The 23,591-nt window shown below is 38.2% G+C and overlaps 1 protein-coding gene across 5 annotated transcripts in view; it reads right to left on the bottom strand.

The window, feature by feature from the left end:
• Positions 1-256: 256 nt before the first annotated feature.
• fat1a (FAT atypical cadherin 1a) overlaps positions 257-23,591 on the bottom strand; it is a 209,034-nt gene continuing 185,699 nt past the window's right edge. For 2 of the 5 annotated variants that reach the window (XM_041204004.1, XM_041203908.1), the window contains exons 19-29: positions 22,326-23,127; positions 21,717-21,848; positions 21,397-21,554; positions 20,328-20,790; positions 16,547-16,700; positions 15,226-15,336; positions 14,505-15,133; positions 13,232-13,369; positions 4,854-4,913; positions 2,894-2,929; positions 257-2,367 (exon numbers count right to left, since the gene is read on the bottom strand). In XM_041204004.1, the coding sequence (XP_041059938.1) occupies positions 1,739-2,367; positions 2,894-2,929; positions 4,854-4,913; positions 13,232-13,369; positions 14,505-15,133; positions 15,226-15,336; positions 16,547-16,700; positions 20,328-20,790; positions 21,397-21,554; positions 21,717-21,848; positions 22,326-23,127 (3,312 nt within the window). In that variant the 3' untranslated portion in view covers positions 257-1,738. The remainder of the gene's footprint in view (positions 2,368-2,893; positions 2,930-4,853; positions 4,914-13,231; positions 13,370-14,504; positions 15,134-15,225; positions 15,337-16,546; positions 16,701-20,327; positions 20,791-21,396; positions 21,555-21,716; positions 21,849-22,325; positions 23,128-23,591) is intronic. The other 3 variants (XM_041204098.1, XM_041204190.1, XM_041204274.1) reach the window with 3 other exon arrangements.

Raw genomic sequence — 23,591 nt, 5'->3', positions numbered from 1 at the left:
ACTAAGTAACACTTGCCTACAACAAAACCTTTGAGAACTTGGCAAGTTTGTTTCAAATCCTTTAGGAATAGGAAAAAAAAACTGCCAAATGCTCAGAAAATGAGGGGCACGCCCTTCAATCTACAGATTACACACTGGAAAATCCTGCACAGTGCATTTTCTCAAACGTACAGATGTGGTCGTACACGCTCTCTAACTATTATGAGATAAAAATATACAGTTGAAGTTGAGGTTTTTGAGACAAGCTGAGGCCTTGAAGTTAAAAAAAAACTTTAATGAATGTATTTCAAGACACAAGAAAGTGAGCAAGCAAATTTCACTATGCTGCTGTGAGATATGCAATTTGACTTTTTTCATTTGTTTTGGACATTAGAAATTTGAATCAGAGAAAAAATATAATAAACATTATTATTTCCAAAAGCGTTTGAGTGAAGAAATTATGACCAAAAAACATGATTTTCCCATTGTAAAACTGACATACAGCTTCAGCATTATGAATGCATCAATATGGTTTTCCCAGGATAAATGCTGACATAAAAAGGGTTACAGAAAATAATTTGTAGACAGATGTACATCCTGTGTGTGTTTTTTTACATATGTATACACACATATATGAATTTCCATTTAAGTTGCCCTGATCTCCTCAGGGCTACGGCAAGCGATTGAGAAAATGCCTATGGAAATTCAAGGACACAGTATCTACAAAGAACAAATTATCTGAGCATAATTGTTTTGTTAATGTATTTCTGAACTCTTCTCTAGCAAAGTTCAACTCTATTCGAATTCACAAAAACACAATAAAAGGCAATTAATTTTCCACAATTTATTACCAATGCAAAGTAAGTAAGTGTATGCTAATGGGAGTTTCATTAAAAAAAACCCTCAGGACCATTGCACCACATAAAGAGAACTTTAGAAAGTCATTGTCAGGTTATGCAAAGTTTGGTTCTAAAAATTCAGTAGGTCCCCTTTTACTGAAAAATAATTCCACACAATTTACAATTAGAAATGCAATCACTCACTGTTAAGACATTTTTTTATGTATCAGACTCAAACAACATAGCAAAACAAACCTACTCATTCATACCAACTTGGCATTTTGGTACATTTGGTAAAATGTTTATGGTGAAATGTTTAAATTCACTGGAAATAATAAACTTAAGAGTAAAACCCCAATCACTAGTTTGCACACAACTGTCAGGGTATGCCAATGTCAATGCAAATGATTAACATACTTGAACAGCACTAAAATTCTGGAAACAAATCCACATAATATCTACAAAATCTAGTTTAAACTATTTAAATCAGAACTGTACATTAAATTTACAAAAGAAATCGCAGGACAGGAAAAAAATCTTAAAAAAATTAATCTCTGGATTATTAGGAGGACTACATAAATACAGACCAAGAATACCACAATGATAAGGTGTTTTGTTACTATAATGCCAGATATCAAAATCCTTCAATACTTTGCATGTTGATACTGATACAAAACCACATTCTGAAATGGCACAGCCAATGTAAATGAAAATTATTAAGTTCAGTTCCAGTAACTCAGAAAAAAAGAAACTGATGTGTAGGAACATGCTGCATGATCCAGTGCAGCCATGCTGGAATTAGCTCATCAACAATACTTGCAAACCAATATGCAAAAACAACATTGAGTACTTGTCCAATATAGAAGCTGTAACATGATGCATTTCAGTTAAAGCCCAGGCACTTTAATTTTTGTTAATCATCAGACTTCTGTGTGTTGTTGAGAATCCAGTGGTGGAATAGTCACATCATCAAAGTGGCCTTCATCCCCACTTTCATAGTCACTCATCATGACTTCAGATTCTTCCATCTCACAGCACGCTGAAACATCAGAGCAAGAGGCGGTAGTGGATGTGTACACAGACATAGACATGTTGTCCATGCTGGGCGGTTCAAAGTCATCATTATATGTTAAAGAGTAGGGTGGGTAGGCCCCTCTGTAACTGCTTCCAGCAGGGACTGCATTCTGAGGTTCTGAGAGGTTTGCTGAATAGTGGTGATGGGGTAGATACTGATTCATGTTAAAATGCTGTCTACTTTGCGACGTTGAATTCAGACTTCCAGCCGTGGGCATGTCCCGTGGCGGCTGTATGGAATCAAACTCATTGTATTCTGGGGGCAATGGTGGTAGCTCCTCATGAATTGGAAAATCATCTGGAGGAGGCGGGAAATCACTTTCAATGTCATACCCGCCAGGATAGTAGTCTGTGTCAATGGCATTCGGATCAGAATAAAGAGGGGCTGGATGTTCCACTACCTCATACTGTGGGTACTCCTGGATACCAGGTAGTTGAACATTGGGCATCCAATCAGATGTGTCCCAGTGATATGCTTTTGCCATAAAAAAGAAAGGGAGAAAAATTAGAATTTTGAATAAGGCCTTCAGTATTGATCAAGGTCAAAAATACAACAAAAAATCATTTATACAGAAATAGTAATTAATGTTAGTGCTGATTGAAGTCTCCAGAGTGCAACAGGACACAGCTGAAATGGGGCAATATTTTCCCCATGACAAATGACAGAGACACAAACATTTATACCTGGACATTTTAAAATGACATCAATTATAGCCAGCACACAACCATACCAAATGTACATAGATTTAGATTATCAGGTAATGTTATTCTGGTTATGTTGCAAATGCAGTGGCTGCTGCGTTTGAATAGAAACTGCTGGAGAAGGTAAATCTTCTATATTTTCTACCACACACATTAATGACTGATACTGAACATGTGAATAAAGGATTAACAGTTCACTCTCTTGCAGCTATGCAGATTAACGTGCAGTGAATGTTATAGTGAAAGAGGCACAGCTTTAAGTGAGTATGAGGGAATAAAGACATGCAGACAAAAGTCACCTCTTGGGTTCTTGAGGTCATGACCCGCAAAAGTTTCTTTAGATGGCAAAGAGCAGGAAAGGGAGGAAGAAAACATGAAATATTAAAGCAACAGGATACTAAAGAAATGTCTATACTCGCATTCCATGTGTTGCTTGCAACAAACAATTTAAATGCCGGTTTGCTACATACGTACATTTCAAAAGAGCAGTTAAGTGCTGTTTACCAGAATAAGTGATATTTTAAAACTTTTTTATAATGCTAAAAAAAGCTGTGAAATTTTCCTAGCACACAATGACAAAATAAATCTATGACTTTTTCCTCACTTTCGGGTTCTAATATTGAAAAATATGACTGCTATAAAAGATAAAGAAGTTTGAAATTCCAGAGCTCTAACATCTTTAATGTAACTACAGTAATGAAGAAACAAAGAATCTAGTAGAAAAGATCTATGAATTTAACAGGCAAAACTAGAGTATTCCAGGAAAATGTCACACAATGACCTAATCATTAAATAATCATTCAAGAATACAGCCCTTGCTTTATTAGTCAATGATTTTATCTTGAAATAGTGATTCTCCTAACTTGAGCTGGTATTTTGAGGTTGCGAACTGAAACAAAATGTTCCCAGTACTCTTTCTGCTCCATTGCTAAGGCAGGATATTAAAACATCATACTCCTGGAACTAACAATGGTGGGTCCAGCCAGGACATTCACTGTTAAAACCAGCAGGCTAAAAATTCCTGTCAACAATTGTCATTTCGCACCTTTGTGGGCCCCACTTCTGCCAACTTTCAATCATGGCACATTGTGTACCTGCAAAATGCACACTTAAGTGCTAGGGGCAACAGAGGCAGAACTGATAGGTGTCCAGTGGATTACATCATCTTGCCAGTTCTGATGATGCAAGGAAGAAGCAAACATTAGAGGTGCACTTCCTGGTTTCTGGTGGATTTTGGGAGCACACTAAAAAAGGTTCAGAGGCTCAGTAGAACTGGAACCCTCTCCAAATTATGGCTTGTATGTCACTGATTGTAACCCCCACCCCTTCACACTTAATTATGTTTCAGAAAAGGAAAATCTTACTCCTTTCTCAGTAAAATTGCACAAAAATCTTTTTATTTCATAGAAAGTGAAAGATGAAAGATTGTTTGGGAATGAATAATTCACAAAGTAATAGTAAAGCTTTATCTTAAGAGTGGTTCTTTGGTATATCCAAATCTTCAAAGACAAGGTTGCGTGAGTAGTGGAACAAAATACTGGATTCATTCATATTTTCAATGCTCAGATCTTCTATGTTTATATGCTTAGCTAGAATCTCAACTTGGATATTTTACAGAAAACAAGCATATCTTCCTAATCCTTGGCATCTTATGTTGCTGTGATTCACGCCCCAAGCCACTGTTCAAAAAAAGACCAGGTATCTTAAATGGTTGCTAAGCAATTAAATGTTATATTCTCTCAGAATACCTGAAGTCTAATTTACAGTGTGGTACACAAATTAGAGAGAGAAAACTGTAACAAACAGGATAGCAAAGGAAAATGTCAAGCTTTAAATATAAGAGTGAATCTGCAACTGATCCACATGCTTCTGAACATGCAGGGTTGAAAAATCAAGAAAGTGTGGAAATAGTTTCATTGTTCTCACTCAATTTCTTATCCTGTTTACACTCCTACACAGATAAAGAAAGAGGAGAAAATATGCTGGATACAGGAAAAAACTGAACATAATCTGGCATCATTGCTGTTTGGAGTATGACTTAAAAAAATGTTACATTTTTGTATCAATGCTCAGGACTTGTTTTGGAAAAATGAAATAAAATTTTCTATGGTTTCAAAATGAATGATAGTCAAACCACTGCTAAATGGATAAACAGCACTCTCACTGCACTTACATAACAATGTTATAGACTTACAACATACAACAAAGTTCAATTAACCACAATACATTTATAACTGAGCTTTGTAAAAAAAAATATACCTTCTTTTTCTACCGAGTCAACAACTGCATTGACAAGGTGTATTACAGTCACTATGGAAGCTTGTAGGAGGATTGGGAAGGAGCAGATTGAAATAAATTTACAATTAGTACAAAAACTTAAAAGACATTGATATCATCTTTATCGTAGCTTGGCCATTGTTTAAAATACAAATTTTAAAAGTACAGCCAGAAGCATGTTTCCAGTAACAAGAATATTTCATATGTTAATTGTTCCTAATTATGTTCTAATCAATGTCAAATACCTCATGGGTATACTTCAGGTTATGTTTGATAATCAGTTGCCATCACCAGTGGGTATCTGGTTACTTGTTGGCTAGTTTTGTCACCTGAAAATATCTTGGGGATATTGCCTTCATGATTTTCTTGTGAGCTTCTCAGAAAATTGAAAGGAAATGGAAATAGCACAAAAGGCACTGCTGTCCATTAGTTCCATTAGGTGATCAGTTAACTTAAGTAGGCTACAGTGCCTATTTAGTTGGGAGCCAAAGATGTCTGTAATCTAAAGAAACATTTGAAAAAATTAATTTCTTAAGGCATATTTATGTGTACGCTGTGGTTTTTGCAGTTCTGCTGCTCTTTGACATGTGATGGTTCTTATGGTTACAGGAACCCAAGAGCAAAAAAAAAAACAGGTTAGAAAACTGCAGCACAGACACTGCGAAAAGCTAAATAATTTTAAAACTAATTCCAACGAGAATACATTTTTATTTATTTTTTTTAAAGGTAAATGTCTCAGCTCTTATACTATGGACAATTTAATTGTGAGACACTCCATCTGTGACCAATTAATTCCACATAGATCACTATGCAGTTCACCTACAAAGCCCCATGTTGAAATTTTCAGAAACATAACTGGAAACAGACTTTCTTGGTGATTGTTGCTTGCTTTGCAAAGGTTTTTGTTTCCTAAGTCTAATATACTGCATTAATCATAATGTGCCACTGAATTCAAGCTAGATAATTAAAACTACCACATTTACTGTCCATTTACTTTGGAATGAATTTCCAGTTTCCTGCTGAAAGATTGTAGATTAATTCATTTGTTAGCAACGTTACACAGCAATGAAAGAAGCTGTAATGGGATCCTCAATAAAGATAACAGAGCTACTGGAAAATAACATGAGAGCACCAATGAAAATTCTTTCCCACTGATTAAAAATATATTTGAATGCTACTAAGTTTGAGACGTTTATGTCAGAAAACTCTCCTGATTCCCATATGAACTTGCATGAATTTTTATTATTTATACCTGGAAGCATTCTCAACTATTAAGGGTTCCACAAACAAAATACAGCTGGAGTGAGAAGGAAAGAAATCTTTACTCCTCTGTGCCACGTTAGATTGAAATTAGGGCTGTGAAACAAGTTAGAAGTTTATTATGCCACACCTTAGATAATGCTTAGATATTCCACTAATGGCCAGTTTAGATCCAAGTGGTGAATGGCACAGGGGCCAGCTCAACAGACTACAGCTTCAACAGAGTATGGAACTCAGAATTCCCTCACTCACCAAATTTCCAAGTGTTTTAAGGGTTGATCTCTCTCTCTGCAAAATCTAGTCAAGGATTGCATAAACATTTAAGTTAACTTGTAGTTTCTTTTAGTCTTAATCAGTGGTAAACAAACTGCTAGCGAGTGAGCAACTAAGCACACTTAGTTAATTAAGCAGATAGTTAGAACTGGTTCCCTGGTCAGCAGGACCTGAACCGAGTCTTTGGGATCCCAGCTAGTATAACGACAGGAATTTTTTTTTTTGTTAACACAGGGAGTAAGTAGCATGCAGGCCAGTTCGACAGAGCTTAAGAACTTGGAGAGTGAGGAAGTTTGGCAGAGTGAGGGAAGAGATGCTGTTCTAATCTTTTACAGAACCAGAAGTGGTGCGAGAGGGGGACTGGGACATCCTGAGACCCGAGTCTTGAAGAATTAGGTGAGCAGGTAGGTGAATGGTTCATGAGTTTTATGGGGTTTTTTTCCCTCTAAACTGGGCAGCAATTTAAAATAATAATAGGGACATTTAAGCACAGTAATGTATTAAATTTATAGCTTAAGTAATATACTGACAAATAATCTTTGAGTGATATTTCTAAACTTTAAACCTTAACTAGTTAAACAAGGGACAATAAAAATGGCAAGGTGGCTGATGTGTTGCAGCTGTAGCACCAGTGTCATCCACTACACCACATCTGCAGTAAGTGTCTGCAACTCAAGTAACTTCAGCTCAGGGTTGATGAGCTGAGAGTCTGAGCTTCAGACACTTCGATGCATCAGGAAGAGGGAAAGTTACCTGGTCACTTTGTTCCAGGACGCAGTCACACCCCTTAGTTTCAGTACTTCAGATTTAGTCCATTGTCAGGGACAGGAGCATGTGACTATGAGTGAGGTAGGTATGGGGATCCAGAAGGTAGCACTGAAAGAACCTCAGCCCTTGCACTTGTACAACAGGTTTGTGGTCTTGCAGTATGTGTGGGTGAGAGCAGGGACTGCAGGGAAGTTGAGCTGACTGACCACAGCACTGTTGTACATAAGATCATTCAAGTTCAGGGAGTTAAAAGGAATATAGTAGTACGGGACAGCATAGTTAGGGAGATAGATACAGTTCTCTGCAGCTGAGAGCATGAGTCCTGAAGCCTGTGTTGCCTGCCTGTGCCAAGGTTAAGGACATCTCCTTGGAGCTGAAGAGGAACTCAGAGTGGCTGGGAAAGAATCCAGTTATTGCGATCCACATGGGTAACAACGACATAGGTCGGACTAAGCAGGAAGATCTGTCAAGGGGGTGAATAGTTAAGGGCTAAAATAAAGCAGAACCATAAAGGTGCTACAAATACAAGTTTATAAGATTGTTATGTTTTAAACTGTCTCTTTAATTTAATATAAAAGGGGGTGTAATGAAGATAGTCATGTGATCTATGAGTTTTGTTCAGCAACAGGCTTGGTTACCATGGGGATAAGGGGCACAAGTCAATAATTAGCAAGGTGCAAAATGTCCACATCTGAAACAAAGGCAAAAGCAGCTGTGGCTGGTTGGCTTTTTATTTTTTATTTCCTAGCTTTCAGGCAGAGAAAGAGAGAGAGAGAAAGAGATAGATCTTACAGAGAAGTGAAAGGTTGCAGCTGGTGTGGTCAGCACAAAGGAGACCGTGTCCTTACTGTGGATTACCAATGGGAGGAAAGACTCTGATCGAAGTGACAAAACCAGGCCAATTGAAGGGTCTAGAAGATTCGTCCCGGTGTGGCCAGGCAGGGGGGAAAGAATTGCCAGAGTGGGCCTTGCTCCTGGTATTCGGTTTCGGACTCTTCCAAAAACTGAGAGAAGCACCTTTTGACGGCCGCATGACGTTACAACTCAGTAAAACAGGGAGAAGCAAATCCTTTGGGAGCTGGGAGTGATGTTGGTTCCTGTAAAAACTACAGTTCTGTGAAGAGTGGGCAGTAAAGTATGACAGTGGTGTAAGATTTTTGGTTATGTTAAAAGTTAAAGGGTGAGATACCTATCCTGTAATTTAATGTATTCGATGCCTAGTAAATAGTGTTCAGTCAATGTTGATTTTAATTCTTTTGTTAGAGTAAAGGTCTTAAAACTTGAAATCTTGCCATGCAATTCCATTAAGTCAGTCATTGGGAATTCAAACAGCTTTTTAGAAGTTATTGGTCTCCATGGGGATCATAAAGGTAATAATCTCTAGATAACTACCTGAATCACAAAAAAATGGTAAAGAATGAATAAGATTACAAGGACGAAAGATGGGTCAAAGATTGGAATGGGAGAAATAGGTTTCAATGCATGGGAAACTGACACTGGCACCAGTGCTGGAGAAAGGGGTAGCTGTACCATTGGGAAGGGCTTCACTTGAACCATGCTAAAACCAATATCCTGGCAGAAGAGAGGGCTTTATACTAAATAGTCAGGGAGAGGTTCTCATGAGGAGAAATTTAGAAAGTTAATGAGAAAGGGCAAGACAATAGTACAGGATAGTGACATGGGTAATGATCACCAAGATGCAACAGTGTGCGCAAGCATAAGAGTGCCCCAGCAAATAAGGCCACAGTAAAGAAATATGTTGGAAAGAAGTTAGTAAAGGCTTTTTAAGTGAATGGATGCGAGATTCTTCACAGGTTGGATAAATTGATAGCACAAATAGAGAATAAAAAATGGGTAGCATATGATAGTCATTACAGAGACATGATTGCAAAGTGACCAAGGCTAGGAACTGAATAGTCAAGGGAATTTAACATTTTGGAAGGGTTGGAAAAAAGGAAAAGGAGGTGGGATAGTCCTGTTAACAAAGGATGAGATTAGTACGGTAGTGAGAAATGATCTTGGCTGGAGATTAAGATCTGGAATTAGTTTATAGGCGCTAACAGCAGCCATACTATGGGAGAACATAAATTAAGCAATGATAGGGATTTATAAGAAAGGTACTGCAATAATCAGGGGTGATTTTAATTTTCATATAGATTGGAAAAATCAAAGGTAAGATAGCTTTGAGAATGAATTCATGGAGTGTTTCTGGGACAATTTCTTACAGCAGTACATTCTAGTGCCAAATAGGGAAGAGGCTATTTTAGATTAGTAATGTGTAATGGGACAGGATTAATTAATGATCTTATAATAATGGATCTTTTAGGGAAGAATGATCAAAACATGATAGAATTTAACATTTAGTTTAAGGTGAGAAAAACCTGGGTCTGAAACTAGTGTCTGAACCTAAATAAAGGAACTTTCAAAGGTATGAAGACAGAGTTGATAACAGTGGTCTGAGAAAATAGCTTAAAGGTAAGATGGTAAAGAAGCAGTGGCAGACGTTTAAGGAGGTATTTCATAACTCTTAAAGATATATTCCAGTGGAAAAGAAAGGCTCTACAAGAAGGATGCACCATCCACAGCTAGCAAAGGAATTAAGGATGATATCAAATTGACAGAAAATGTGTACAGTACTGCAAGATTAGTGGTAGACCTGAAGATTGGCAAAATTTTAGAAACCAGCAAAGGCTGGCTAAAAAAAGTGAGAAATTAGAATGAGAGTAAACTGGCAAGAAATATAAAAACAAACAGTAAGAACTTCTACAAGTAAAGAAAAAGGAAGAGGGTAGCTAAAGTAAACATAGGTCTCTTGGAGGATGAGACTCGGAAATTAATAATAGGAAAAAAAAACCTTGTTTCCTATTAGTGGCAAAGACTGAACAAGAATTTTGTATCTGCCTTCACAGTAGAAGACACCAAAAGCACCCCAAGAATAGCAGAAAATCAAGGGGAAAAGGAAGGGAGGAACTTAAAACAATCACTACTACTGAAGAAAAAGTACTAGAAAAAATAATGGAATAAAGGCTGACAAGTCCCCTGGACCTGATGACCTGTCTCCTAGGGTCTTAAAAGAATTGGCTGTGGAGATAGTGGATGTATTGGTTGTAATCTTCCAAAATTCCTTAATACCCTGATTACTTTAATTCTTTCCTGATCACCCTCTTGTCCTTCATTCATAACGTACAGCCAATCAAAAGTCTACTTCCCACACTTAATTCTTCCCGTCCTGTACTGATTGACCTACATTGGCTCACAATCCTCCAAAACCTCAAATTTAAAATTCCCATATTTGTGTATACATTTCTGTTCGGCCTCACTCCACTGTACTTTCTTAGAAATTTCAAACCCTCTTGTTCTTCTGGCTCCTGCCCTTCATGAATCTCACAATTGGCACTAATGCCTTAAACTGTCTAGGCTCCATACTCTGGAATTCCCTCTCTAACCCCCTCAGTTTTGCCACCTCTCTCTCCTCCCACAATATCCTCCTTGGCCATCTTTTGATCCACCTTCCTAATCTCTCTTTCTGAGTGTTACCGTCATTTTTTTCCCTTTCTTCTCTTAAAAGATCCTTGTGTTTTTTCCATGTTAATGATCCAATATAAATGTTGTTGTAAGGGTCCTATGTTAAATAAATTTGGGTAGTTTCAGTTCAGCTCCTAATGTACAAGTACCTATACACCAAAAGGTTGAGTGTAATTTGGCGCTAATTGGCATTTTCACTCAGAGGCTCTCCAAACAGGCTTCAGCATCTGGTACCTCATTCAAGTGGCTGTACTACATGTGAGACTCTTAACAGTGGCTGCTGGCAGACCATCCAACTATAGATAAAAGCAAAATACGGCAGATGCTGGAAGTCTGAAACAAAAACAGAAAATGCTGGAAAAACTCAGCAGGTCTGACAGCATCTGCGGAGAGAGAAAAACAAAGTTAATGTTTCGAGTCCTTACGACCCTGCTCTGAAGAAGGGTCATATAGATGCGAAAGGTTAACTTTGTTTTTCTCTCATCCAATGGTGGATGCCATCATAGCTGTGCCAAGCCTGATCCTGCCTTCATCTAGCATCCATGCTCCAACACTTCAAGTGTGTCAGTGCCACAGCTAAATTTGAAAAGTTCAGACTTAAAAGAAAACACTTTAAATAGGAACTTTACATCTGAAAGACTGCTTTGTGAAACTAGTTTACTATGACTGGAGCAGGAGTTGGGACTGTCCAGCTCAGAATCTTTCAGTGATCCCTGTGGTTTTTAACAATTGGTAAGATTTTTAAACATTAAGATTAAAAAGCCTTGTGGTGGAACCAGGAGAAGGATAAGCTATTGTGCTCAGTTCTACTTGCCCCATCCTCTCCCACTACTCTTTCCAATTCCCCACAAGGAATTTATCTTTAGCTGGCTGCTGACAAGGTAAGCAGCCAGATATTCTGCATTTGCAATTGCGAGCTCCCTGTGAAAATGTAACAAGCACCATAAAGCATGCTTAATATGTCAGTGTGGCCCCAGGCCCAATCTCGAGCAGCCTTGAACCTGTTGTATGACAAATTTCTTCAACTTTATTTCTGAACCATTAAAATCACAGTCACACTGAACTTGTTGATAAAGATATCTACTTGGAAAGTCTTTGTTGGAACCTCTGAAGAAATGGCAAAATCATGGCAGTAGATCAGGAGAACAATGCAGAAATTCAGACCAACTTTGATGTGTGGCATATTCCATTTAAAACACAGCAATGCAAGGTGACAGGTAATTTAAAAGAAAATTGGGTGTAAAATGGGCTGCCGATTAGTTATTGCAAAAGCCAATTCCCCCACCATAAACGTTGGGAAATACAGAGTGGATTCAAAATTCTTGAGTTTGATCACTGCCATGCAGACGATCAGATTATATTTTTGAAGTGAACCTACAATTTACAAACAAATGTATTCTGGCATAGGCATGATGGGCCCAAAGGCCTCCTCCTTTGCTTGTAGCATTCTCTGAATCAGAATTTTGTACACAGGCTTTATGATTCCAAGAACTGGTGTGCAGTCTTAAGGTACAGTTACTTCAATGTTCACAACATGTTTTTCAAAATTATACATTGGTTTCTGGTGTAAATTTAGCAATAACATAACTAATAAAACAATGTGCGAACACATCACAGTAGGATATTGCAACTTAGCCCAGATGTAATTAATAGAGCTTCTATAGGCAACTGCTGGATTTTTCAGCTAATTTCAGGTGTTTTACATTCCCTCCTCCATATGCTTCTTTGTATTATTAACTCTATAATAGTTACAGCTTTTACTTCAATAAGGCACAGTAATTCCATGAGCTTGGCCTGGAGTAAAATGCTAAACAAGTTCATCACTGATCTCAACAATTTTGTTAATATTCATTATCATTTGTTTTAGTGAAATGAGTAAAGATTTCACAGATTAGTGTTAAATGCATCATAGATACACTACATTTTTATATCTGACAATTTTTTTGCTAAAATTAGCAGTCAAGAATTATTGACTCATAAGAGTCAAGTAATATTAAATCAGATAGCTTGACACGGTTTATTTTAAACTCCTGCTGTCATTGGAAATCAATTACCAACTGTGAAGCTATCAATCAATATCAGAGAATCCCATTTCTCTCACGAACTTCCTCCATTACTGATATAATCGAACTTGCAACTGAATACTCGTTGAATCTTGTTTCCACTGAGGCCTGACCCAGATGGGAACTAAAACCTCAGCAAAGTGAAAGTTAACAACAGCCCCTAAAACATTCTACAGAAAAACAGTAACATCCAAAGAGTAAGATGGAATTGGAAGCCACTAAATAAGTATAATGTATTTTCAGTATGCAACACTCGGACTTTTAGCAGACTTAATATTAGTAATAACAGAACAGTCAATGAAACTTCAGCTATTAATTGCAGGGAATTGTAGAACATCATCATCGGATGGCTGCTTTGCAGAGCTGACAAAAATACATGCACTGAATTCCAGTAAGAATTTAGTGTCTTCTAAAAGAGACAAACTGTTAACAGTACATGAAAATGTACATCTTGATGTCTGAAATTCTTACCATTGTCATCACATGATTCAGACTGGAAAGAGCTAAGGGACTGCACTTCTGAGATGCTTCCACGGGTGTTAAAAGGATGACAAGCATTGTCCTCAAGAGGCTTCTTTGATAGGCAGGGATCGAGATCCACCACTTTAGCTATTGAGCGAAGAAAATTGAAATGATTATTTTTTAAATCTGAAAATCAGAAGAAGAATTAGTATCTTCAGCAACTCACAATGTAAAAAGTTTGTATGAGTGGATTTAAAATGCATGCTTTCGGGGGGGGATAAAAGAGCTAAAAAAAAGTCAAACACTTCGACTCGCATATCAAATGGTATGTTAGACCATTAAGCACTTTGCACGGAACTGCTCCCACACAAAAGTACAAACACCCTCGTCAAGTTTTAAGCTGCTAATGGCTACCTAATGTTTTCTAATTCACTGGCTGCTTGATTAGCAAAAATATTTGATTGTAAATGCAGGCATAAAGCTGCTTTTAAAATAACTGGCTTTAGCTGGGTGCAGACATTATATTGTGTACCAATAGAACAGTTAAATATGATTTACATTAGAATTTCCCCACACCATTTGCATCTAATATCATTAAATATATGTTCACAATGTAAGGGAAAAAGAAGAAAGACAAGTGGTAAACTAAATAGGCAAATGTGTCAGAGCAGTAGTCAGTTAAAGTACATTTATGTTATGATTTTAGAATAGTTTCAGGAAGTAGTTTTGTAATACCAGTTCTTGGTCTTGGGCAGAAGTTGGCTCATTTATATTGCGGAGCGCTTTCTTCAGCAATCAATGAATTATGCAATGAAATCATGGGGGAGAAATTTGTTTGCACTTGTGTCAATTCCCTGTGGCCAGGTAGCACGACAGGACTGTTCAGCATTCTTCACTGGTGTCATTGTGAAAAACCATGCAGGCCACATAGATAGTGGCCTTCACCAATATCTGCCCTCCACCCCCACCCTGGTTCTGTCACAACAAATAGAGCTGCCTTGATCAATGAAGGTAAGCCATGTTCATTTCATATTATACTGCCCATAATGCCCACTGAAACAATCTCATGTGGTCACAATCTTGAGTGCTGGTAGTGCCAATCAGCTTATATTCCTTGTTTGCTGCCAAAAAGAGGCAGCAACCAGCAATATAAATGCAATATTAGAACGTTGTGAACAGAAAGTCATAGTAGCAAATCACCTAGGGGTCGTGTGTGTTAAATGGGGAAAAAAATGGATGGTTTACAAAGTGTGAATCATAATAATTATATTAAAATACCTACCATCATATTCATAGTCCCAACTAGGTTTTTGTATGGAATCACAGTCTGAAGGAGAGTTGGATGGAGGCGGAGGAGGTAGGTTTGGAGCAACGCTGCACACGGCCACAGTTTTCCGATGGCCATGCATTGAGTCTGGGTTGAAGGTGCTGAACTCTGGATGTTCTGGTATAGCAGATCCTTCAAAAGAATTTCGGTCAAGGTTGTTTCTAGAGTCACTGGGTATACTGGGAGTATAAGAAATTGGACGAACAGGCACCTGTGGTGGAATATCTGAATAAATGGTTTTACTAATTTTAGAATCAAAGTAGTTCTTTTGCAAGAAAGACGTCGTAGCTCCAATGCGTTTTTCACCAGTATCATTACGATGCTTCTTTTTACAAATCTTCTTACGGAAGCCAACAAAGACTAAAACAAGGATGAATATGGATGCTACAAAGACTATGATTCCAATAACTTCTCCTAGGCCAATGTTCCAGGGTGTCGATACATATTTGTTAACAACAGTATCATCACAAAGTTTTCCAATAAAGCCGTGGGAACAGTTGCAAGAGAAGGATCCGTATGTGTTTTCACACCTGCCTTCATTGAGGCATGGATTTTCGTGACATTCATCAATATCAGCCAAGCATCTAGGGCAATAATTAAAGGAAAAGTTGAATTCCTTGGAAGAATAATACTGAAAAAAAATTCATCTGAAGGTGCAGGAATGGAAAATACAAACCTTTCTCCATGGTAACCTCGTTCACACTCACAAACAGGGCCATCAAGGCTATCGATACATCTGCCATTATTTTTACAAGGATTATCTTTGCAGTATGGACCCATCTGACACCTAAAATTGATACAGATTAAGTTACAAAATTGCTGTAGTTCATAGGGAGCATGTAGCAACTGATTAATTTTCAGTTTTTGTGGACAGATTGAAACCAAAGAGATGATCACGGGAGTAAAATTCAGTTTTGGCAGGGGATCAAAATGGATGGAGGTGGATCAATCGCCCGTTATCCACCCTGCCTGATCTTCCTTTTCAGAGAAGTTTCTGCCTCCACCAAAGTTGAATTTTAGTCCCATGGATAGAAACTGCTAGTGAGTATCAAGAAGTAAAAGTTCAATCAGAAACAAAGGGAGCATCCTCTGTGCACTACATGTGATGCACTACACTTTAACACTGTTTATAAAGGATGCATTCATGATTTTGCTAAAGATAATACACCAAAGACATTTTCATCCTACATGGCTCGCACATTCATCCCATGTCATTTGAAAGCTTAAGGGGAATATGAAATTACAATATACCTTATTTGAAAACATATGATGAAATACTATTCACAATTAAAAACTGTTTTTGGCACGATGTGAAAAAGCTATGTGTTTAGAAAAATTGATGTTTCAAATGGACAGAACATAAGGTAGGGACTATTCACCAATTGCCTTCTATTTTTACTGTCTTTTATTCAAATTCATCCATCATTATGGTTTAATAATTCCTATCATCAGCAAGGATGAGCAACATATTTACACATTTATCTCCCACTGACTGATGAAGATTTCTTGCACTAATAGATAAAGGTTCAAGTTTAGCTCAGTGCTTTTCAATACAGCCACAGGTTTACTACTAGATTGTTGAAAAGAGTCAAAATGCAAAAAATTAAAACAAATTTTTCATAACATAACCTGGATTTGAAAAGGTGTTTAAAAAAAACCAACTTAACTGTTTTCAAGATACATTTAGGCTATTGACACTTCTAAAGATCAGAAATATGTGCATGCTTTGCTTTACCAGAACAATCCCTAAAATTCCGTTATCATTGTACCATCTTCAAAGTAATATAGTCAAAACAGTTTAAAATTCAGATGACAGTTTCCAAAAAGGCACAGAACATATGCTTTCAATCTCAGTAAGATATTTTAAACAAATTTTAAATAATGCCCTTCAGTAAGTGTCAGAAAAAGATGGACCAGTTTATACAGTTGAACAAGGTACCTTGTCCAATTTACGATTTCAATTAAAACTCTGTCCAGTATATGACAGAAAAACTAACCTTTGTCCTGTGTACTGTCCTCTACATTGACAGATATAATCATCATTCACTGGAATGCAAGTTCCACCATATAGACATGGGTTAGAGGCACAAGGGCTGACTGCAACCTCACAATGAATACCCATGAACAAAGAAGTACATTTACAAAAATAACCTGCAAAAATAGAAGTTCATGTAAAATGGGGTGACTAAAGATAATTAAGGAATTAATAAAACTAATATTAAAACTGCAATAAGAAATAAAGTATTCAGAATATATATGCACTCAACATAACTTAAGTTTTAAGTTTATTATGATTTTAGCTGAGTAAAAGCTTATGAATGGAAAGTGCTGGAATGTATGCAACTATCATCAAATGAAGAAATATGCCTTAAAGTTCTGGATGTTGTGCTCTAAATAAAGACGTCACGGGTCAAGCTCCTTATTGTTCGCAGATCTGTTTATTGCAGAGAAACATAGAATTCTGTGGTATTGCTATGTTTAATGCTTTCATACAGATTAGTTGAAGATCCTTTCTTTCTTATTGTGACATGGTGTGGCTCAGAACATTAACTTTTACAGTATTAAAATGTTCTTAGATGTTGTTTAAATTTTAATACCTTGTAACAAAAATGAAAGGAGCATGGTGGTTGTATTCTGAATGATGTTGTGAATAGAATGGCATAACTTATTTAGTGTGCAAACGTAAAACTGGTTTATCCATGATGAAATGGATTTTTGTTCTGTGGCTATTTAATTCAAATGTCATAAAACCAGCTGTTTAAAATCAAATCTAAAACCACTGTCAATTACCAGTGATTTTACGTATACCGGCTGACCTTTGTGTGTATTCCAATTGTAGAGGATGGTGGTAACTGGAATGATTCTCCTTAAAGAGCATTACCAATTGAGAATTTTTGTGGGAAGCAGCCTCCTGGATTGCTAAGGATACTGCATTCTGTAAGATGTCAATACTTCTAAGGTTGAAAAATAAACAGCCAATTGCAACATTTAAGAGTCCCAATGGCCTATTGAACTGAACATAAAACCAGGATGCAGGTCTTTAAAAGTACTGAGAGGCATAGATAATGTAAATATAGTCCACTTGGCTTGGAAAACACAGGTTTAAACCTAACAAATTGTGAGCATGATGAGAGGATAATTTTCCATTTTACAAAGTAGTAGCTTACATGAAACAGATTCGCAGCAAAAGTAGGCAAAGGTTCGATTACTAACTCATTCAAAAAGGAACAGAATAAACACTAGGTTAAGATTAAGATTTCATAGGGCAGAATTTTTAGGTCGGTGCGCAGGCGTGCGGCCGCCCCAACGCAAAATTGCACGTGATGACGTCTGGCGAGGGTTCCGACGTCATCCCACGCTTGTGCGATGTTTTGGTTGGAGGGCATGTGCGAGTGTTGGAACAGCGCCTGCCGACAATTAAGACGACAATTAAAGTTGTTAAAGTTCCAACCACGCCCGATTTTTCATCGTCCGTCCAACCTTACGGTTGGCAGATGGGCGAATCTGCCAGGAGGACTTTACATTTTTGATGAAACCTCATCCAAGGGTGGGAAGAGGTTTCCGTTATTAAATAAAAGAACTAAAAACGTATGGGCAGAATTTTCATCATGTATATGAACAGGTGACTGATTCTGATGTTGTGGGTTTTTTTTTTTCTCCTGATTTTAAAATCTTTTTATTTAATTGTTTGGAAGTCTTCAGCTCTTTGCCTTCAGGGAGCTTTCATTCAGCACTCGCCTGCGCCCGTGCTTATGTCAGCGCCTGCCCTCCTTCTGCCCCCACCCAGGCAGCACTGAGCATTTCAGCACGCGCTTCATGCTGGCTGGGCATTAATTGGCCAGCCAGTATGAAATGCAGTCGGAGGTGGCGGCCCTTCCCCTGGCCGCTCCTGGGCTCCCCTATCGTGCCCGCATGTTGACCTAAAAATCCTGCCCATAGTTTTATGGGCTAGTATGAATGGAGATGGCAAAATACTCCACAGAATATAAGAAGCAGACATGGGCTGTATTTTATATGCCCCTGCCTGCTGTGTTTTGGGTATGGGGGGGCATGTAAAATAGGGCAGGTGCCAATGCCCACCCCTCCAGCTTTCCACCCACCCTGAGCTCACACCCATAATAGGGGGGTGGGCGGGTGCCAAAATCAGCAGCCTGCCCAGCATATTCAAACGTGTATTCAAGGGTCAATTAGGCTTGTTATCAAGCCAACTGACTCTGATAATGCGCAGCCCATAGAGCACATTATGGCTGTGAGGTGGGGCAGCATGGAGCATATCGGCTCCACACCTATTTTGCTTTGGGGCAAGCTGTCCACACCCCGCATTATCAACCCATAGCGTCTGGGGAAGAGTAGGTTAGCGGTGAAAATATGAATATTGAAGGGTTTCGCTTGGGATCAATGAGTTTATTTGTGGGCAGCAGCTGGCAGCCTGATTTTTAAAAAATGTTCTTCAAAGGGTGGATAGGAAGGGGGGATTTGCTCTTTGGCGGCTACCCTTTGCTGAACGCGGGCAGCCGCCCTAAGGTCAAACCTCCTTCTTTCCTACCCACGCGCAACCTTAGACCCACTTCCCCCCTTCCCCAGTCTCACACCCTGCACCCCACTCCCTGGCCAAGACCCCAAACTCCAGGGATCCATGGGACTTCTTCCTTCTTCTCCTGCAGTACCAGCAGCTGCCGCTGGTGTGCTCTTGGTGCTGCTGAGACCGATAGAGCTGCTGGCCCAGTGAGGGGCAGAAGTCCCATCTAACGATAGTTTAGCCGCCCCACAGCACATTATGGCTGTGAGGTGGGGCAGCATGGAGCATATCGGCTCCACACCTACTTTGCTTTGTTGGGGGGGGGGCAAGCTGTCCACACCCCGCATTATCAACCCATAGTGTCTGGGGAACAGTAGGTTAGCGTTGAAAATATGAATATTGAAGGGTTTCGCTTGGGATCAATGAGTTTATTTTTCACAGAGCTTTGTCTCAGGCCACTAAATGTTTAGAGCAGAATTCATAATAGATTGGAGAAAATTCACTGAAAAAGCAGAATGGATGGGTTATATGGCTAATTCTTATTCCAAGCTTTCTAATGCCGTTTAATTACTGAACACATTGTTAAAGATACAAATGAACAATATAGCTGCTATTCACACTGGTTTCTGCACGGTTTACTTTCACTCAAGTAATCATCAGTAATTACAGCAAACCATCAAGTGAAACCTGGTTATTGCAGTATATTTACATATAATAAAGACTAAATGGAATGGTTACAGAGGTAATGGATTTCAGCTACAAGGTTAGGTTGGAGAAGCTGAGGTTATTCTCCTTGGAGTAAAGGAGTTTAAAGGAAGATAGAGGTGTACAAAAATATCACGGGTTTAAATAAGATAGACAGCCCATTGGCTGCTGGTACAAGAACTAGAGAATACAGATTTAAGGTTTTGGTCAAGAAATGAAGGGGGAATGTGAGGAAGAACATTTTTGACGCTGGCCAGTGGTAATGAACCAAAACGTGCTGCTGAGGAGGATGATGGAAGTGGAGCTGATTAATGATTGCAAAAGGAAATTGGATGGGCACTTGAGTGAAATAAACTTGCCAGGGCTATAGGGATAGAACAGGAGAATGGGATGGACTGGACTGCTCTACAGTGAAACAGCATGGAACCGACTGGCCAAATGGCTTTCTTCTGTGCTGTAATGACTATGACTGAGATGCTAAATATCATATTTAAAACATTCTGCATCTCACTCTTCATCGCTAGTATTTTTATACTTTTAAGTGATCAACTCACCTCCACTGGACAATGAAGAGCATGTGCCACTGTTCAGGCATGGACTGCTCAAACAGCCTTCTGCTAGCACCAGAGAACATCCAGGAGACATTTCAACTGATTCCTCCATGACTGCGTAGACCCTTGGCTTACTGCTCAAAGGTAACTCCTGACCATTTAGCATAATGGACTCCAGACACCCTCTAAAGCCATTACTGATCTGCATGCTTCTACCATGCTTTGTGTGTGGCTGTCGGATATGGCCACCAAAGTACAAAAAGTTGTCCAAGTTTAGTGTCCTCAGGGTGCCTGGAGCTGTGCCAGCTGCTGTGTGTACCCTGTCCAGAACCAGTCTTGCATAATTGCCATCAACTGCCAGTGAAACAGAATGCCATTCGCCATCATTGATCTGAATGCTCTGTACAGAAACAGTCCCTGGACCACTGCCACAGTCAAATTTGTACTGCAGCCTTCCATTGTTAATCTGCAAAACAGCAGTGAGAATATTAAATAGAATCATTTTTTATTTGTTTCATAAAACTGAAAAGGTTGATGGATTTAGATGGATGATAACGCACTTTAGGTTTGTACTAACTGCCATGAATTCAAATAATTCTTAAGTTCAAGATCATAACCTATAGGATGGCAATCATTTTTTAAATTAAAAATAATCTAAATCCCCTATCCACAGATGTTGTCAGATCTGCTGAGATTTTCCAGCAGTTTTTGTTCTTGTTTAAAGTAATGTTGCTTCTCCTGATCAAATTTGAGTAGTTTAGAATACGTGACACAACAAAGGATAGTAACAGATACCTGTGACTTCCAGTATGGCAACTCAAATATTCACTTTTACGCACATAAGCTGCACAAGTTCCTCTCATGGGGGAAAAAAAATGCATGATTTAGCACTATTTAATTTTTTTTTTAGTTAAGAGGGTCATGTAAAATTTCCAGATTAACCATATTGCTAAATCATATTTTAAATAAACTGGTTAAAAATTGCATAAGTTGGAATTTTACATCTGAATTAAACAAATACTAAGAATAGTACTCAGTAATTTTTGCCCCGTATTACTTGAGAAGCGTGTACCTCTAGAATGCTGTAGTCCGTTCCTCTAGCATACATAACAACTGCATGTGGATGATAAGTCCGTAGGCGTAGTGAGAGTTTCATTTCTTCTTTGTTTTCATTTTCCATGAGGCGATATTTCACATAACTATTACCATTGAATGACAGAGAAGCACCACCTGAAAATTCAAGGCAAAGGACTCACTAGCCCACTCACTAAAAAAAGCCATCAAATAAATATGACAAATACAAAGTGAAAACTTGCATTATAAATATATTTGCACTATGATGAATGAACCTTTTGTTCAAATTTTAAAATGTGTTATATGGAAAATCCTTACCAGAGCATTGACCGACTTTGGCATTATTGCATAAACAATTATAATTCTCTCCCTTTGCATCAGATACACATTCAGTATCAGGAGAACAAAGATTACCTTCACAGGGTTTATGCACCAAACGGCATTTGCTGCCTGGAAAAATAAAAACATAACTTGTTCAAAATAAAACACAATGTGCAAAAAGCATTTTTCTACAGCATCATCGATACATTGACATTTCAATATTTACCTTCTATTTAATATATTCATCAAAACAATTAGACAGTTCAACAATGACAAATAGTGCAAACATGTTCTAATAAAAAAAATCACTTTAGGCACATTTATTGTTAGTTTGTACGCTATTTAGGTAGCATGACAAAGCCTTGTTAAAAAGCTGCATCAGGTATACAATAATATGGGTTATAAAAACACCGGTCTTGCTGAACAACTTTCCATAGTTGCTCTAAGTGACAGTTTTACGAAAAGGATTGTACTATATTACCAGAAACATGTATAAGACTTTTGTCAAACACAAATCAGCAGACAAGCATTTCTGTACTATACAGTTGGATCCTTCACACGCTTTTAGAGTTACAGAGCTGACTGATGTTATAATATGCTCCTTACCTTTACAAAGGCAGACAGATGTTCTGTGATGCCGCGGGGTTACAAAGCTTAACCTAGCAGTGCTGTGCGTTGACATGGCATTTGTGTCTATAGTAATCTTTTCTTCACAATATTTCATAGGGCAGTCTAGGCCAGCACAAAGTTTATGAATGACTTTCAGTATTCGGACACCCATCATTTCTTCAATGCCTACTACTGAGGTGTTCAGCTTGTGGAAAAGGACTTCAGGCAGATGGAAAGAACTACTTGCTTTATTGACCGTAAGGAGAACATCCAAATTTGAAGGTGGTTCAGAAGGCTGCAAACTAATAACATGAATATCATGCCTTCTAACGCCAAGAATATTTCGTAATGCTCTTTGGAAGTTCCGCCAATAATCTCCTATAAACTCTTCGGGTGTAATATTTGCAAACCGAATGGCAATAGAGTGGTTGACTTGATTTTCAGTTACTTGCTTAACATGCACAGATACATCAGCAGCTGTTGTGAATTGACCATCAGTTACAGTGACGTTCAGAACGTATTGTCCAACATCCAAAAGCTTATGTGCGATCACTTTGCCATCCGTACTGGAAACTGCAAATGAGTTTCCCATGTTTGATGCAAGACTATACGTGAGAGTGTCATAAATGTCCTGATCTGTTGCATGAATCTTTCCAATGACACCACCTGCATACTCATCTCCAACAGTAGTTATGTGGATTTCCAGGGGAAGAATAGCTGGAGGATAAATACTTTCCTCAATAATTTTAAGCTTTATGAAGGTTGATGAGGTTAATGGAGGTCGCCCACTATCAGTTACCTAAAAAAAAGAAACTCAATTGATATTAGAATATTCCATTGCTTTTTTTTTAAACTGCATTTATCTGCAATTCACATTCATTTTATAAATCACATAGCTCCATTTCAGAGAATGCAGATGTGTTTTCAAAATGACTTTCTTGAAGCACAGCTTTTCAGTATGTTTTCAAACTCCTTTTAGAAACAATGCAATAAAAAGATGCGCCTATTTGCAAAGTTTCACATTGAATAACTCTCATCCTCAAGACACAAGGGAAATACAAGAATGACGTGTACTCACTCTGCATAAATCTTAGGAGTTAGAGTATCTCCTCTATTTTACCTCAATGGCATGGTGACAGACTCTGAAATTCCTGTATTCATTGATTTCAGAGGAGCAGACCTGCTTCACTGGCAGCACAAAAAGATTCCCATGAGCCCCAGCTATTTCAAATTATTGATCGCAATAGGATAGGTATGGCCACA

The sequence above is a fragment of the Carcharodon carcharias genome, chromosome 1 (genome assembly GCF_017639515.1).
Source record: "Carcharodon carcharias isolate sCarCar2 chromosome 1, sCarCar2.pri, whole genome shotgun sequence".
Classification (NCBI taxonomy): domain Eukaryota; kingdom Metazoa; phylum Chordata; class Chondrichthyes; order Lamniformes; family Lamnidae; genus Carcharodon; species Carcharodon carcharias.
This window is presented reverse-complemented; position numbering and strand designations above follow the sequence as displayed.